At 40.6% G+C, this 18,276-nt stretch overlaps 1 protein-coding gene across 1 annotated transcript in view; it reads left to right on the forward strand.

Moving 5' to 3' along the window:
• Positions 1-2,611: 2,611 nt before the first annotated feature.
• Positions 2,612-18,276, forward strand: part of RYR2 (ryanodine receptor 2 (cardiac)) — a 592,347-nt gene continuing 576,682 nt past the window's right edge. Inside the window, exons 1-3 of the mRNA XM_011935762.1 lie at positions 2,612-2,666; positions 5,817-5,973; positions 9,560-9,641. Coding sequence (XP_011791152.1) covers positions 2,612-2,666; positions 5,817-5,973; positions 9,560-9,641 — 294 coding nt within the window. The remainder of the gene's footprint in view (positions 2,667-5,816; positions 5,974-9,559; positions 9,642-18,276) is intronic.

Consider the following 18,276-nt stretch of genomic DNA (forward strand, 5'->3'; position numbering starts at 1 on the left):
TGGTGGGTTGGAAGCTTCATTATGCTCAGCTGCTACAAGAGATTTCCTCTTTTTAGATTGATTAAGAAAAGGGGCTCAGATGACAGGTTAATAGGCTGCCACTCGCTTGTCATTGTGGCTCATCCAGGAGTGGGCACACCATGGGAAGAACACACAAAAGAAAAACGTTTTGCGGAACAAAGACCACTCCAGGAGTATTGAGGTACAAGGACAAAGGTGGAATAGAACCTTGTGGCAATGAAGGAAAAAAAAAGTCGTTGTTTTGAGAGGGAGATCTGCTGCTGGCTCTGCTGGAAGAAAGTAGAGTCTTTCTAAAGTAGAGTTGTGACACTACCTTAATACTGAGAGATTTTTTAAAAATCTAGTTTGGATTTTTGAAAGACATACAAAGGATGTCTTAGGTGGGTCTTAAAACTGAAAAGTTACACTGTAATTGACAACAGGGAGAGGGTGAGCAAAGATCCAGAGTTTCTGTCTGTGTTGGTATCTCAGCTACAAAATAGGATGCTCAAGGGTTTTTGCAGAATCTGAGTAGAAGTGATATAAAAATGATACATCAGCCGGGCGTGGTGGCTCATGCCTATAATCCCAGCACTTTGGGAGGCCGAGGTGGGCAGATCACGAGGTCAGGAGTTTGAGCCCAGCCTGGGCAACATGGTAAAACCCCGTTTCTACGAAAAATAGAAAAATGAACTGGGCATGGTGGTGCACACCTGTAATCCCAGCTACTCAGGAGGCTGAGGTAGGAGAAGCGCTTGAACCGGGGAGGCAGAGGTTGCAGTGAGCCGAGATCGCGCCATTGCACTCCAACCTGGGCAACATAGTGAGACTCTGTCCCCTGCAACTCCCCCTCCAAAAAAAAAAAAAGATGATACATCATTTGAAAAAAATCCATTGGTTTCAAAGGAGAAGTACTGCTTTGGGTTGTGCGTTAGTTGCTGTTTGACTAAGTCATGTTTTGCTAAGTACCTTCAACATGAACTCTGGGGATATTTTCTTGGTTTTTATTTCCCCTCATCAGTCATCACCCAGAGATACCCAGGCTGGAAATTCCTTCTTTCTTTATTCATACGAAATTTAGTTTTTGCTTGTAAGGTAGACTGCACACTGTTTCCTTCTTAGAAGAGGATGTTTTGACATAACTGGGTATAAGCTATATCGAGGCACGTAAAACAATGAAGGAAGGAACCCGATTTCTAGGATGAAGAGACTTCAGGAAATAGAGTTGTGACATTACCTTAATATGGAGAGATTTTTAAAAAATCTAGTTTGGGTTTTTGAAAGACATAAAGAGATGACTAGAGATTGAGTGAATGTACCCTTTTTTTTTTTTTCTGGAGACGAAGTTTTACTCTTGTTGCCCAGGCTGGAGTGCTATGGCATGATCTCTGCTCACCGCAACCTCTGCTTCCCGGGTTCAAGCAATTCTCCAACCTTAGCCTCCTGAGTAGCTGGGATTACAGGCATGCGCCACCATGCCCGACAAATGTTTTTTGTAGTTTTAGTAGAGATGGGGTTTCTCCATGTTGGTGAAACTGGTCTTGAACTCCCAACCTCAGGTGATCCACCTGCCTCGGCCTCCCAAAGTGCTGGGATTATAGGTGTGAGCCATTGTGCCCGGCTGAATGAATGTACTCTTAGGCATTTTTTTTTTTTAATCTTTAGATTGAGCATCTTTGGATATCAGATACCAGTTAATTTTAAATAACTAGTTTCCATCTAGATGAAATTTTGATGAGAACATTTGGAAGGTTAGTAATTTCTTTGTCCAACCCAAATGTAGTTTGTATATTATTCATAGTAAATGCCATTTTACATTTTCCTTCAAGATTTGTCTTGCTTAACAGTGCTGTCTGCCTTCCATGAGTCATACTGACCTGGTACAAGGTCCTCGTGGGTGATCAGGTCTCACCAGTATTGGTTTCTGATGCTGCTGAAACTGCATATGACCTTGTTCATGACCTCTGGTGCTACTCCAAGTAGCTTGGATGTGGATATTAGTATTAGTAACTGTTTTATGGTACTTCATAGTTTACAGAGGGCTTTCATATATTTTACTTAATTTGATCTTTATGGTAATTATTTGTATAGTTAAGGAACAAGTATAGATTTTTTTATTTTTTAATAAATGAAATAATTGAATCTCATTGAAGTGGATTATTCCAAAGTTGACCAGCTAGAAAGTGAGAGATTTGATATTTTTAACTCAAGTGTTTTGACTCCTAATTCAGAGTTCTTTCCACTCTAGCAAGGGCCTCAAAATATCAAGCCCTAAGAAATTCTGTTAGTTGCTTCCTTTATTTTTGTGCTTTGGCTAGAGTTTTATTGGTTTTATTTTTAAATTTGCGTCTTTTTACTCACTCATTCAATCATCAAACACTCATTGAACATCTGTTATATTCCAGGGATGATGATACACACAGGTGCAGCAAGAATAAGACATGAGGCTCATCCTTGCAGAGTACAGTCTAAGAAAGAGAGAGCCAAAAGCAAGCAATGTGATGAGGGTTGTGAAGCATGGTCCTGGTGAGGAAATTCCTCAGTCTACTCTTTGATTTACAGAGTAGTTTACACTTTGATCCTGTAGAAATGCAATTTTTAGGCAACTAGAATGGTCTTTCCTAATATGCCTCAGGTAGTAACGGGATGGACTAATCTGAGTGAAGGTAAACTGAATGGCAGATTGGGAATAGCTCTACAGGACTTTGTTACATTTAACAGTTGCAGAGACAGGCACAGCAGAAAGACCATCATGCCACTTCCAGCATGGCTCTTGCCTTCCGTGCGCTGTCCTGGCATCCTGATCTTTTTTGTCTCAGACCTGTGTTACACACAGACACTATCATGATCAGTTATCTGCTGGTTGCCTCTAAGTGGTCTCTAAGTGCTTTGAGTGCCCTTGTTGCCAACAGTTTTAGAATACTTAACTCAGCATGACCAACTTGTTCACATGCTAGTAGTGCATTTTGTCTCCTCAGCCATTCTTCTTCTTCCATTTTCTATGGTAATACCATGCATTTCCTTGGTATTTTAGAGCTTAAAGATAGTCTCTCTTTTAAAGGGGTATCATCCAATGTTTAAGTCTTGTCCTCGTGTCTAATCTCAAGTGCGTCCTGGCAGTCCTCCATTTACTTAGGCAGTTCCCAGTCTTGTATTCCTCAAAGCCCCTCTTCCCTTCCCATTCTCAGTTGATTTCACTGAGAGAACAGAAGCAGTTGGAAGAGAACTTACACATCCTCGCACTCCTAAATCAGCCAAACTCCCAGCAACTTTACCTTTGCTCCCATCTGAGGCCACCACCTCTACCTGTTCTTTGATCCTAGGTGGAGATACACCTATCCCATCTCTTGTCCAAATCACTAACTTCTTATTTGATCGTTTCAGGATTGTTTCCATCAGCATGTAAATATGTGATCATATCTCCTTACTGTCCCTCGAGTGTATCAAAGACACTGTTGTTGGAACTTTCTCCTAGCTAGCCTATGATTTTCTCTGTCACAAATTCAGATTATGTTAGCAGAGGGGTCTTCCCTGTATAGCCCATTTAAAATACCGACTCTCGTTATTTCTCTCTCCTACCCTACTTTATTTTCTTTATACCAATTCCCCAACAGATGTGTGTGTGTATGCATATAGATACATTGTCTGTCCCCATTTTATTTCCACAAAGACAGGAGTTTTGTCTGTTTTGATCTTTTCTTTCCATAGTGCCCAAAATAGTGCCTGAAATATCACAGACACCTGCAGATACTTTGTTTTTTGACTTCATATCGTCTCCAGCTATTATACCATTCCTTTGGTCACCTTTGTAAAACAAGTCAAGAGTTGTCTGTACCTGATGCTCTACTTCTTCTCTTCTCATTCAGTCTTCAGTGCCCTCCATTCTGGATCTCTTCCCCACAGCTCCACTAAAATGGCCCTTGATCAGACTACCAATGAACACCATGTTGCCAAATGTAATGGCAATTCTAAACTGCCTTCTCACTCAACTTCCAGGTAACATTCTACCTGGTTGACTGTTTTTTCTCTTTGTAATCTGTTTAGATCGGTTGCCCCCTGATTTTCTTTCTACCTTAAAGGCCATTCTTTATAATTAGCCTTTATTGAATTCCTCCCCTCTTTCCAACCTCATAATGTTGACTTGCACCAGGGTTCACTTGTAGATCGTCCTGTCTTTCGTTACCTATTCATTCCCTTAGTGATCTCAGCTGGTATCATGTCTTTATATATGTTCTTCACAGGGATGAGTCCTAAATATTTATCTTCAGCCATGACATTTTTCTTGAATTCCAGATTTGCATATCCAACTGCCAACTTGATATCTCACTTGGAAGAGCATCATTACAAACCTAACTCATCTGAAGTTGGCTTCACATTGTCCTCCCCTATCACTAACTGTCTTTCCCCCAGTATTCCCCATTTCAGTTCATGGTACCACCATTTACCCAGTTGTTCTGACCTAAACCCTTCTAATTATTCTTTCTCCGATCGTTATCCCACATCAGCAAATCCTGTCAATTCTATTTTTTTTTAAAAAAAATATATCTAGATTCTGACCTTTTCTGAGTGCTTCCACAGGTCACACCCTAATAGAAGCCATGATCATCTTTTACTTGGCCGTAGTAACAACCTCTCATGCCCCTAGCATGGCAACCTGAGTGGTTCTTTTAGAGTGGGAATGAGTCATGTCATTCCTCTGCTTGCAAATCTCTGTGGTTCCCAAAGTACTTGGACCAAACTCCAAAGCCCTTCTCAGTCTTCCATGACCTTCTGGGTCTACCCTGCCATGTCTCTGCACTCATTTCCTCCTATTCAACTCAGCCCACCAGCCCATTTGTTCTTCCTGGAGCTGACTGAGACATTTCCTACTGCAGAGCTTTTGTGTTGGCTGCTCTTTTCTGCCTGGAATATTCTACAGGCTCACTCCCAGTTTTCTGCCATTCTTGGCTCAGTGTCCCCTCATCAGAGAGGTCATTTACAACCGCCTTGTAAGATATCCCCCTTGATCCTTTGGCCCTGTCGTTAGAATTCCTGGCTTTTATCAAGAGCTGACATTACATTTTGTAACTATTCGTTTACTTATTATCAATCTCCTCCCAAGTGTAAGCTCCATGGGTGTAAGAAATTGTTCTGTCTCGTTCACAGTCTTATGTGCTGAATGAATGAATTTAACTTTTACAAAAATAGAAATGAGGAAGTAACAAGTATTCATAGTCTTTTATATTCTGGTAATTATTTCCTGGGTACTTCGTTAGAATTATATTTTGATTAATACCTCATGGCAATCCTCTAAGGTGGTGGTTTCAGAGAGGAAAAACGTTGCAGTCCCAGTGACTAGTAAAAAGAAAGCTAGAGAGCTGGGATTCAAACCCTGGGTGTATCTGTTGCAAAAGCAAATCTCTTTCCAGTTAATCCATATTCTTTCTTTATTATAAATTATAAAATAATGGTTGGGTGCAGTGGCTCACGCCTGTAATCCTAGCACTTTGGGAGGCCGAGGTGGGCGGATCCCTTGAGGTCAGGAGTTTGAGACCTGGCCAACATGGTGAAACCCCATCTCTACTAAAAATATAAAAATTAGCCGGGCATGGTGGCACGTGCCTGTAATCCCAGATACTCAGGAGGCTGAGGCAGGAGAATATCGCTTGTACCAGGAGAGGGAGATTGCAGGGAGCTGAGATCATGCCATTGCACTGCAGCCTGGGCGACAGAGCGAGATTCCATCTCAAAATAAATAAATAAATAAATAAAGGGAAAGAGTAAGTATACAGTGGATATTACAAATTATTATTACATGACTTATTTCTGTCTAATAGATGAGATCACTGAGGATGAAGTGACAGGTGAGTTACCTGGGGTCATGCCACTATGTCACACCACTCATGCTGGAAAAAGGACTTCAGAACCTGGTTCTGGTTCAGCTTCAGTGGGCTCCTTTGTACAACTGCAAGATTTCTGCAATGCAGACACTTTGTGCGTCTCACTTTGAGCAACTTTTGTGTTTTCCATCCATTATATTTGACCCCTCGTAAACTCGCAGAGGCTCACATTTGTAAGGTAAACACCGAGCTTTTCAAAAGCTAGTCCTGAAACTTGTATCATGATTTTGCTTCATGTCCAAGCTAACCTTTGATTTGTCTTTATAGTACCTGTGTAAACTGAATGAAAACAGCATTTGAACTGAAATTTGCTATTTTGCTTGTACTTATTTTCTCCTGAGCCAATGTACAACCTAACTCTTACCAGGAATAGTTTATTGCTCAGGTATAGTTTGCTGGTTCATCTATTCATTTTCAGGCTAGAGAAAAGCCTTCAGCTGAAATATTTACCAATTGCAAGAAAAGTGAGGTAATTTATGGAAAGTCTATAAAAATGTGGGAGTCATGGTGCCCAGTACACCGGATGATAGTCTACATGTTAATTAAAGAATTATGTTTATAATTAGCCTGAAAGAAGATAATTTAATTGGTTGGCCAGTTACAGAAATAAATTGGAGACTGAAATTGCAAACTTAAATTTCACTGTGTTTTTCAAAAGCACATCTATGAATTGATAGATAAACGTTATGTCCATACATACAGAGCTATGAAACCCTTCTATAAACATGAAATTGGGGAGATACATGTCAAAACATATCCCAGAAACAAGATTAAAATTACTTCTGTGAATAATGCTATACCATGCTCCATGTTTGTGCTGAAAACTCATTGGTGTTTATTCTCCTCTGACGGTATACTAAATATCTGTCCAGCTTACTATTATTTTTTTTATTTAATCTTGAGAATTTTCCCTGTGTTTGTGCAATACAAGAAAAAATACACTTGCTGAAGGTCATCGTGTTGTGCAATACAAGAAAGGACTGTGTCTTCAAAATCACCTTATCTTGAAATAATAGATTGTGGATAGAGAGATTTAGATCTTGAAAATTGCTTCTAAAATTACTTTTCCATCTTTTCTTGTGCAATAGTTGGAGCTTATGCAATAAACCAGTCTTTTCAGTATCTCTCTTTAAAATGTGGTATTTTCAGTGTCCTTACTTCACATGGGATAATTGTACACAGTGGTTTTCTTTCCAGAATTTTAACATGGTTTGTATGATCTGAGTCTGGTATGGGTCTTGGAGAATGTCTACCACTTGTTTATTGTGGTCTCATTCTTTAGAGAGGAGGAGGATGGTTTTCAACATTCTAAAATATGCAAGCAACGGACACCAATATGTTATGTGTACTCTATACATATATTTATACTTACACATGGCTCTCATCTGCTCTGCTTAGATACTAAATATTTCAGAGTAGTATGAATTAATACATTTAATGTTTCATAGACACATAATATCTCACAGTTTGTAGAACAGACAGTGCTCTCTGGTGTAATTACCAGGCTGATCCTAAGGGGCCAGACTGTCTGGAACTTGCTTTCATCTCTGAATACTTTGTGCTTATGGATAAACCAGGTGACAAGGAGATGCCTTGGAGTGCTAAATTCTGCATATCTCAATGTTTGATTTTAATTCTTTATGTGCTAATGGGAACACTCATTTTCTTCAACAGCCATTTCTTTGGGCCTGTTCTACTTTAGGTATGAGAGGCTCAGGAAAACTTTTTTTTTTTTTTTTTTAGACGGAGTCTCGCTCTGTCGCCCGGGCTGGAGTGCAGTGGCCGGATCTCAGCTCACTGCTGCAAGCTCCGCCTCCCGGGTTTACGCCATTCTCCTGCCTCAGCCTCCCGAGTAGCTGGGACTACAGGCGCCCGCCATGTCGCCCGGCTAGTTTTTTGTATTTTTTAGTAGAGACGGGGTTTCACCGTGTTAGCCAGGATGGTCTCGATCTGCTGACCTCGTGATCCGCCCGTCTCGGCCTCCCAAAGTGCTGGGATTACAGGCTTGAGCCACCGAGCCCGGCCGTTTTTTGTATTTTTTAGTAGAGACGGGGTTTCACCGTGTTAGCCAGGATGGTCTCGATCTGCTGACCTCGTGATCCACCCGTCTCGGCCTCCCAAAGTGCTGGGATTAGGAAAACTTTCTTATTATCCTCAGCACACATATTATGATGAAGTTTACCCAGAGTCTTCATAAGTGAGCAGTCTTCAATGCCAGCCGGGAAATTCAGATCATTCAGAACTGGGAACATAGGCATAGATTTGATTCATGCTATTTTTTAAGTGGAAAAGAGAAACAGGTACATTTTTGTTAATGTTACTGTTTGGTGAATGTATCTGTCGATGTTAATCTCATCTCACGTGGAACAGACACTGAATTTGAATGTCTGAAATATGTCCAGTCTTTTTAGATCTGATGTTTGTACTCATATGCCAACTTTCTTATGATAATTGTCAAATTAAATGCTTAATTCTGATAGCTGCTTCCGCTGGTGGATTCCACATAGATGACATCTATTTTCCAAGCCATGTTAGGCTCTTCAATTCTTTTTATGTTTTTCTAAAAGTTAAAACATTTCAGGACCTTACTTAATTTAAAGGATTTATAACATAGGAGCAAAAAAATTTCCTTTGCCTCCTGGTTTCTGGGAATCTTTCTTTCTTTGCTTAGTATTTATCAAGAAGTATAGTTTGCCATCACTACATATTAGATGACATTCATGAGGGCAGTTTCAATTTTTTTCACAGATTTTGAAATCAAATTTCACTAGACAACAGATGGAATCTATCATGATACTGAAATGAATTTTTCATGTGATTATATGGGCACATTGATCCTGACTACATCAGTTCTCTTGTGATTGGCACTCGATTGATTACAGTATTGTATCTGCATCCACAAATTATTTGTGTGATGTTCTAGTTATGCTGCTTGCTATACCTGTGTGTGTGTGTGTGTGTGTGTGTGAGTTTAACTTTTCTTTAGTAATTTCACAGTTCTACTATTCTGTGGCCTGCCAAGGGGGACACAGGAGTGTGGCAGAGGGAGAAGTCAGCCAGGTGGTTTGGAGTTTATTCCCTGACAGTCTTTAGAATTTCCTGTTGATGTGGGTCGGCTGTGTCCCCACCCAAATCTCATCTTGAATTGTAGCTCCCATAATTCCCACATGTTGTGGGAGGGACTCAGTGGGAGATAATTGAATCATGGGGGCGATTTCCCCCATACTATTTTGGTGGTAGTGAATAATTCTCATGAAATATGATGATTTTATAAGGGGAAACCCATTTCGCTTGTCTCACATTTTCTCTTGTCTGCCGCCATGTAAGATGTGCCTTTTGCCTTCTGCCGTGATTGTGAGGCCTCCCTAGCCACATGGAACTGTAAGTCCATTGAACCTCTTTTTCTTTATAAATTACTCAGTCTCTGGTATGTCTTTATCAGCAGCGTGAGAATAGACTAATACAGTAAGTTGGTGCCAGGAGTGTGAGAACAGACTAATACACCTGTGTATGGTGATTATAGAAAGGAAACCAAATTTTCATCAGTAGATTACCATTTCAAAGCTCCCTACAAAGTCACCACCTTCTTGCCTGCATCTGGGGCTGGCTGTGCCCTTGACTCCTTCACCTTCCTTGGTTCTCTGCTGCTGCTCTTAATTATTCCGTTTCCTGGATTTTAGGGTAACATGGAAACTTGTGAAAGCAGTAATTGAAGAGGAAGACACTCTGCTGACTTCTAAGCCAATGACTTTGTTTTATCAAGTACTTTAATGAATTCCAAAGGATGTGGCAGATGTTAATGCATTCATTCTTCCTACGATAGCCCAAAAAAGTAGGCTTAACTCTAGTATTTTTCCATCTCTAAAATGCAAAGTGAGAAAGGTCGCTTTCTCATCTTCTGTGTTGATCTCCCTCTTCCTCTCTTTTTTCTCCTTTACCAAAAATTTGAGTAGATTTACTTTAGACTGCCCTTCCTTAGTCTAAATTTTAATTACCGACTAAATTTTAATTACCTGTTCATAATATATCCAACCTTCTCTTTCTCACCTCACCATCACATCACACTCTTCCATTCAAACCAATTTGCTTGGCATTTTCTGTAAATTTGTTTTTCATGTGGTTTTGTTGTCATTGATACTATTCAGCATGCATACGATAAGTCTAGAGTCTGTTCACTTTAGCTGTAGCCCACCATCTAAAGATATTTGGAAAATCACAGGACAGTACTTTGTCTTTTAGTGCAGTGATTTGATATCACTGTAGGAGACAAGATAGCCTTGAGGCTAGGAACATAGATTTTGGAGTTGTGTGGGCCCAGATTTAAGCCTCATTTGACCACCTGCGCATCCATGAGCAAATGGTTTACTCTTACAATGGTTCCTTTTGCTCATCTGTAGAGTAAAACCATAATAATAGTAATAATACTTAACTCATAGAGCTCTTCATTTCTTAGCCATTGGCCATCGCTTCTGTGCCAGATGCTGTGCTATATGACAGGTATAAGTTGATAAATAAAACTAACATGAACCTCCCTTTGCGATTTCATTGAGATGATGCATAGTACCTGGGAGTAGATGCTTAATGATACACCTAGGAAGGAGGTAGTTCTAGAATGTAATCAATAGTAGCTCCTTTCCCTTTTAAAGGTATAGAAAGTATCTTTCATTCTTTATTTTTCAAATCGAAGATTGAATATCTACTATGTGCTGGGTAGCAGGGATGCAGTATCAACAAGGTCGGCAGTCCTTCATGCAGTGTGCATAATTCTGTTCCAGAAGACAGTGAACAAGGGAACAGTTGAGTAAACTAAGCAGTTATAGAGTATGACGCATGTTATGAAGGAACTGGAGAGATAATGGTGGGAAGGAAGGTAGGGTGGGAAGGAAAGGAGAAGGCTAATAAGGTAAAACCTTAAAAATGGGACAGAGCAGGTTTTGCAAAGATCTGGAGGAAGAACAAACAAAGGCCTTGAGATAGAAAAGGGCTTTGTGACCGGGGGCAGTGGCTCACACCTGTAATCCCAGCACTTTGGGAGGCCAAGGCGGGTGGATCACCTGAGGTCAGGAGTTGGAGACAAGCCTGGCCAAAATGTTGAAACCTCGTGTGTACTAAAAATATAAAAAAATTAGCCAGGTGTGGTGGCGGGTGCCTGTAATCCCAGCTACTCGGGAGGCTGAGGCAGGAGAATCCCTTGAATCCAGGAGGTGGAAGTTGCAGTGAACATAGATCGTGCCATTGCATGCCAGCCTGGGTGGCAAAAGTAAGACTCCCATCTAAAAAAAAAAAAAGAAAGAAAAGAAAAGGGCCTTGCACATCTGAGGAACAAAATAGAGGTGTGTGTGGCTGGATTGTAGCGAGTAGAGTGCAGAATGACATGAGAAGGTTTTGTAGACTTGTAGACGGAGGAGGAAATAGATCATGCAATATGTCTGGTGGATCGTGAGAAGCTGACTTCCACTATGGCCGGGGTGATGTCAGGGCAGGTAACGGGACTACAGGCAGTCAGGAGGAGGAAGTCATCAGGATGCTGCCCGGGTATCTGGCATTCATTACTGTTTGCTTGGCAGTGCCACTTATCAAGATAAGGAACTATGGGGGATGGCAAAATTTGGGATAATAGATCTATTAAAATGTGGTCAGTATTGGTGGCTATTCATAAAATAAAGGCATATCTATATCTTCTTTTATGGACCTCTTGGTTTCTGTGACATTTAAGAAAAGCATTTAAGACTTTCTCTGAAGATGTCTCAAGTTTTTATTTTTGCTACGTGTTAGTTGGCAGGAAGCTAAAAGTCCAGGTCACTCAAGATTGCTTATGACCTGTGAGGACAGCACAGAGTGAGACTGGATTGGTTGGTTGACAACAGTCAGACTGTTACGGAATGCTAAGGGGTTAATTAACTTAGAGTTTATTGGTGCAGGATACTTGCTCAGCACTGATGGATTTCCTGATTTAGTGTATTAAAGATGAAAAAGTAAAGTTCCTTTCTGATAGAAGTGTTTATTTCTACTAAACTGGGACTAGAAAAGCATTGATGAAATGTTTATATATTCAGAGCAACAGTCTGCCTTCTGCCTTCTGCCTTCTGCTTGGCCAGCTGCCATCTCCGACTGCTGGAAATAAAGTGAGGGGTCTGACGTCATCTTGATGGTGTCTGGTATTTGGGTGTTTCTGTCTAGCTTCCTTTGGCTGACATTACCAAGGCACATTGTTAATACTGGCCTCACAGGCCGTAATCTCTTACGTGTCATTTTGTATTTAAACTTTTACATAAGAGTCATCAGCACAGAACAACAGATTACTTCTGTAGCAATATTAGTTTTGAGATTAAAAAAAAAAAAAAAGATACTACTCGACCAGGCATGGTAGCTCACACCTGTAATCCCAGCACTTCGGGAGGCCAAGGCGGGCAGATCACCTGAGGTCAGGAGTTCAACACCAGCCTGGCTAACATGGTGAAACTCCATCTCTACTAAAAATACAAAAATTGGCCAGGCGTGGTGGTGTGTGCCTGTAATCCCAGCTACTCAGGAGTCTGAGGCAGGAGAATTGCTTGAATCTAGGAGGCAGAGGTCGCAGTGAGTCGAGATCACGCCACTGCACTCCAGCCTGGGCAATAGAGTAAGACTCTGTCTCATTAAAAAAACAAAAAACAAAAAACAAACCGAGAGAGAGAGAGAGAGAGAGAGAGAGAGAGATATTACCGTCACCTTGTATAAAACCACATACACAGCATAGTTAAGCCTACTAATGAAATATCCTGTCGTTTCCTGTGTTTAATGATAGGCTAGAGAGAAGCCTATACAGTAAACATGTAAAAGGTACAGTTAATTTCTCTGCTTGAATTTGCACATGGGAGAAATTCTCTTTTCTTCTTTTGCCCTTTTCACAGAACCATAAAATGTGAGGGCTGTAGGGACCTTGGAGGACATCCAGTTCATCCACTGGTGGGGAACTGAAGACTAGATAGTTACACTGTAGTTCAAGTGCGATCATATCACTGCAATTAAAACTATGAGAGCACTAGATTATTCTGTAGTGCCACCACATTATGAATATGACTCACTGTCAAGTAACAGATGCCCCTTATATTGATGTGATCAATCACAGCACTTCTTTTAGAGTCTGTGGGTGATTGGTCACTGCATATTGGTTTTTAGTTCATGCACAGAAGGCACAGTGTGTAGTGGTGTTACTTTCTTGTTCCCCAGTGATTCAAGATTTACAAAAAAATGCATAAGTGGAAATTGGCTAACACAGATGAAAGTGCATCAAAGAAACAAAAAGTGATAACATTGGGAACCGAAATTCCAACTGAACATAAAAGAGTTTTAAAAGGATGACCTGGCTATGGAATCATGACAGTCCTGCCCTTTGACCCCCTGTAAATACACACCCAGAGGAAGTTAGCGGAAGTGAGCTTATTGGCGTGTACAAGGAAAATGGTTGTGACCAGTGGGATGTAGGTGTTCCAGAGTAAATGACACCAGTTGAAAAACTTCGCATTAAAGAACCCTCAGATATATCAGCACGTTGAAAGCACAAAGGAGAATATTCCTGAAGCTGATTCAAATGTAGGAGCATGACAATGTGTCCAGGGATAGCAGTGATGCTCACTCCACCGGGATGGTTATGTCGTGGGACGAGTGAAGGCAGGTCACGAGTGTTTTACAAAGAAATAAAACACTTTGGCGGTGTGCTGTGGCTCACACCTGTAATCCCAGCACTTTGGGAGGCCGAGGTGGGCAGATCACTTAAGTCCAGGAGTTCTAGACCAGCCTGGGCAACGTAGTGAGACCCTGTCTCTACAAAAAATAAAAAATAAAAAAAATAAGAAATAAAACACTTTAATTCTCAATGTTTCCAGTCTTCTAAATTATAGTGTACGAAATATGTTTAGTTTCACTATTTAGAAAGTTTTTTCTATACATTTATAAACCATAGGGTGTTTGTAATGTTTGGACAAAAGTTCTTAAAGGTCATGGAACAATGATAAACAATGTGGATTTTCCCAAAGCTTGTCTGAAGACAGTCATTTTTATGGTCCTGTACTAGCATGCAAATTGAGGACTGCCTGTATTTTAAATGAATAAATATAGACTCAGTGAAAGTCCAAAAATATTGGCTTCTTTTATTTGGAATTGTCTCAGCTTATTCTGTTAACTACTTATTTGCTTTAAGGAAAAAAAAATAGCATAGATAACATTTTATTTGTCTGTGTGACATAAATGTCAAAAGTAATGATGGGATAAATGAGATCAACTTGTAAGCACTTATCACCATGCCTGCAACATAATTGGCACTCGATAAATGCAACACATATATAGAATTTGATCATTTCTCTCTACTTCCACCGCTACCATTCTGATTTGAGTCACCACCTCCCTCCCTGAATGGTTGCAGTGACCCCCCTTGGGTAACTCTGCTTCTTCCTTGGCTTTCTACACTCTGCATTTAGTACACGACCCGGTGGCTCCCCGTTTCCCCCAGTAAAATCCAAAGGTCTTACACTGACATCAAGGCTTTCCATGGTCTGGGCCCATTAGCTGTGATCTCATCTCCTACCCACTTCCCCTAGCTTACTCTGCTCTAGGTGCAAATTTCCTGATGATGCTGAGACCATGCTTTCCTGCCTAGGGAGCTTTCACCAGCTTTCCCTCTCCCTGGATTGCTCCTCCTCCACATTGTCATTGGGTCAATTTCTCATTCCTCCTTAAAGTCTTTGCTCAAAAGTCACCCCCTCAATGAGGCCCTGGCAATTCTGTTGAAAACCTCAAATTCCCCCAGCCCAGTAGCATTTCTGATTGCCTTATACTGTTCTTTTTTTCTTTCCATAGACCTTTTCACCTTCTAAGATGTTCAGATTTTTAGTTTACTTTTTAAAATTCATCCTCTTCTCTTGCTAGAATGCAAACCTAATGAGTTCAGGGATCTTTTGTTTGTTAGGCAATTTAGCTCTTATAATATTTCCTACCATGTATTGCATCTGAGTGAATAGCTTTTAAATGATGAATGACTATTTGAAAGAAACTGTTGATGTTGTTTGAGAGTTGTTCTCCATTCTGTACTGTTCCAGCAGACTTGGCAACAGTGATTGTAGAAATCATGTCTTATTTACTCATCACAAAATTGTCAGAATCCAGTATTCCAGTTCTGGCCTTTCTTCCATAAATATTAGATCTCTGTTCTAAAGAGTTTTTTTGTTTGTTTGTTTGAGATGGAGTTTGGCTTTTGTTGCCCAGGCCAGAGTGCAATGGCATTCTCTTGGCTCACTGCAACCTCCGCCTCTTGGGTTCAAATGATTCTCCTGCCTTAGTCTCCTGAGTAGCTGGGATTACAGGCACACACCACCATGCCCAACTAATTGTTTGTGTTTTTAGTAGAGATGGGGTTTCACCATGTTGGCCAGGCTGGTCTCAAACTCCTGACTTCAGGTGATCCACCTGCCTCGGCCTCCCAAAGTGCTGGGATTACAGGCGTGAGCCTCTGCGCCTGGCTGAGAGTTTTAAAGTCACAGGAAGTACACAAAGGAATTCAACTCAACATATATTGACTGAACATTTTCAATGTACAGTTGTCTAAAATGGATAATTAATTATTAACTTGGGTTTTCACTAAAGCATTTATTTTCCTCAAGTCACTGGTTTCCATGGAGTTTAAGCCGATGTGCTGGAGAGATAACCACAGGATAAGATACATATAGTGAGCTTTCTGAGTTGATGCTAATTATGGAAAAATTATCAGGACATAACTTAGAGGACCAGTTACACAAGCCTAAACCTGCAAAAAAATCTCAGAAGACAAGAAGAGTAAGAGTTTAGGGAAAATACTTGGCATGATGTGAGAGATTTTTTTTTTTTTTTTAATGACCAGAGCTATTAAGACTATTCATTGAGTTTTCAAGAGTATAATATATGATTGATTTGTTTAGATTATGTACACAAAGAGCATTGTTGTACTTAAAATAGGGGAAAAAGAAGGGACTGCATTGCTTTTTTCCAGTGATGCATTGGGTTTTATATTGATGCTGTGGATGCTTATGATACATTAAAATTTGTCACAGCAATGATAGACAGGATCGGTAATTTTCCTCCAATATTGCCCTATTTCCTGGCTGCATGAAACCATGAAATCACTTAATGGGATCATACAATACCAGCTTTGATTGGAAATTAAATAAGATCTTACCTTGGCAGTTCTAAAAAGAGACTGTGTCTGTCAGCATGGCATCACGTATTTATGAATAATCTTAAGGTGGACTGTGATAAGCAATCACTTATTGAGTTCATTACATTTGCAGGCACAGTGCTAGACAATAGAGATATACTGGTGAACAAAACAGATCTTGTTCCTGCTCTCACACAGATCCTGATACTATTGGATCCCATAGAAATGGACAGAATTGGGTCTAAGTAACTGCAAAGAAGTGATTTCTGTCTGCAAGTAACATCATTATCATGGTTTATCAATTCTGTTCCTTGTTATTAAATATCAGTTAGGAAATTGATGTGCAAGTGGCATGGGGAGATACTAAATAAAATGCATAGGCTCACCCTTGAAGGCTTCAAGATGTTTGTATGGAAGGAATGGAGTATCTTTTGTTTGATTCTTATTTGTTGTAATGGAAAGGCAGAAACCCCTCTAAATGCCACCCCCTTGTTGGGATCGAATTGGATTAGAGGTCATCTATCCACTCATTTAGCAGATATTTTTTGATTGAGTGCTTCCTGTGAGCCAGCATTCTTACAGGCTTTGGTGATCACCATTAATAAAAGTGACAATGTCCTTTCCCTTACAGAACTTGCATTCTAGTGGGGGAGGCTCAGAAAACTTTTTAAAAAGCAAATAGCATATAATATAGTGTCAGGTAGTGATAATAAAGGGGAAAAATTAAGACAAGGGACTCAGGGTGATAGGGGCTGCTATTTTAGATAGGGCGACTGTGGAAGTGGTTTTCCATGTGTGTGACCTCACAGGTTTGTGAGCAGCAGTCAAGCTAGCTTTGCTCAGAATTACTAAATGTACAGATACACACACACACACACACACACACACACACACACACACACACACACACATATGAGCATGCACGTAGGCTTTCCCATAATTCACCCCTCAACATGTCCCCCTCTTCCACTGTCGCCATCCCTGCTATCCCTAAGCTTTGGGCTTTCTCTGTCTCCTGCTTTCTACATCTCCTGATTCTTTGAAGGTTTTCTATTTTTCTCCTGTTCTGGGATCAACCGGTGTACTGTCTGGCCAAGTTTGAGGTCGCTAGGCATCCCTGAATGCCTTATCTACTTTCTTTGCTAAGTAAGGCTTGTATATGTCTGCATTGTAGCCACAGTTTCTCGTTTGGCCAGTCCTCAGTAAGATGATTTGGGGAAGGCAACATTTCTTCGCTATTGAGAAAGATCTCATGTTGAACTTTGTTTTTGAACTGCAATGTCCAAAGTGGGCAATTCAATGAAAGGGTAGTGCTGATTTAGTGCTATTAACTCATTACAAATTTTGGGCATTGTTTGTTCTTATTCATTCATTCAATTACTATTGATTGACGCCCTTTTATATACTTGACATTATGCTAGATACTGGGGCTATAATTCTAGGTAATAACAGACTCAGTTTTATTATTATTATTATTATTATTATTATTATTATTATTATTTGAGATGGAGTCTCGCTGTTGTCACCCAGGCTGGAGTACAGTGGCATAATCTCGGCTCACTGCAACCTCCGCCTCCTGGGTTCAAGCAGTTCTCCTGCCTCAGCCTCCTGAGTAGCTGGGATTACAGGCACCCACCACTGTGTCCGGTTAATTTTTGTATTTTTTTTTTTAAGATGGGGTTTCACCATGTTGGCCAGGCTGGTCTCAAACTCCTGACCTCAGCTGATCCACCTGCCTCGGCCTCCCAGAGTGCTGGGATGTGAGCCATCGCACCCGGCCCAGACTCAGTTTAATAATCAGACATTAATAATTACACAAATGAACGCATAATGACAATTGAAGAAACTAAAGGAAAAATACAATGTATGGTAGTGCAAAACAAAAGAATTAGTAGCCTGGCGGGTCTAATCTCAACACAGCCTTGAAAGGATGCCTGGGTTGAGGTTTGAAAGATGGATAAGTGTTAACTAGAGAAGAGAGATAGGGGTTTAATAGTGCATGCAAAAGTCCTGTGGGAGCAAAGGGATGAAGGAAGGTTGGTTAGAGATATTGGGCTGTTGCCAGACTAGGCAGTGTAGAGCCTTGTAGGCTGAAGGATTTTTTTTTATTGTTTGTTTGTTTTTTGAGATGAAGTCTTGCTCAGTTGCCCAAGCTGGAGCATAGTAGCACCATCTCGGCTCACTGCAACCTCTGCTTCCTGGGTTCAAGAGATTCTCCTGCCTCAGCCT

Source organism: Colobus angolensis, unplaced genomic scaffold, assembly GCF_000951035.1.
Source record: "Colobus angolensis palliatus isolate OR3802 unplaced genomic scaffold, Cang.pa_1.0 Scaffold148, whole genome shotgun sequence".
NCBI classification, from domain to species: domain Eukaryota; kingdom Metazoa; phylum Chordata; class Mammalia; order Primates; family Cercopithecidae; genus Colobus; species Colobus angolensis.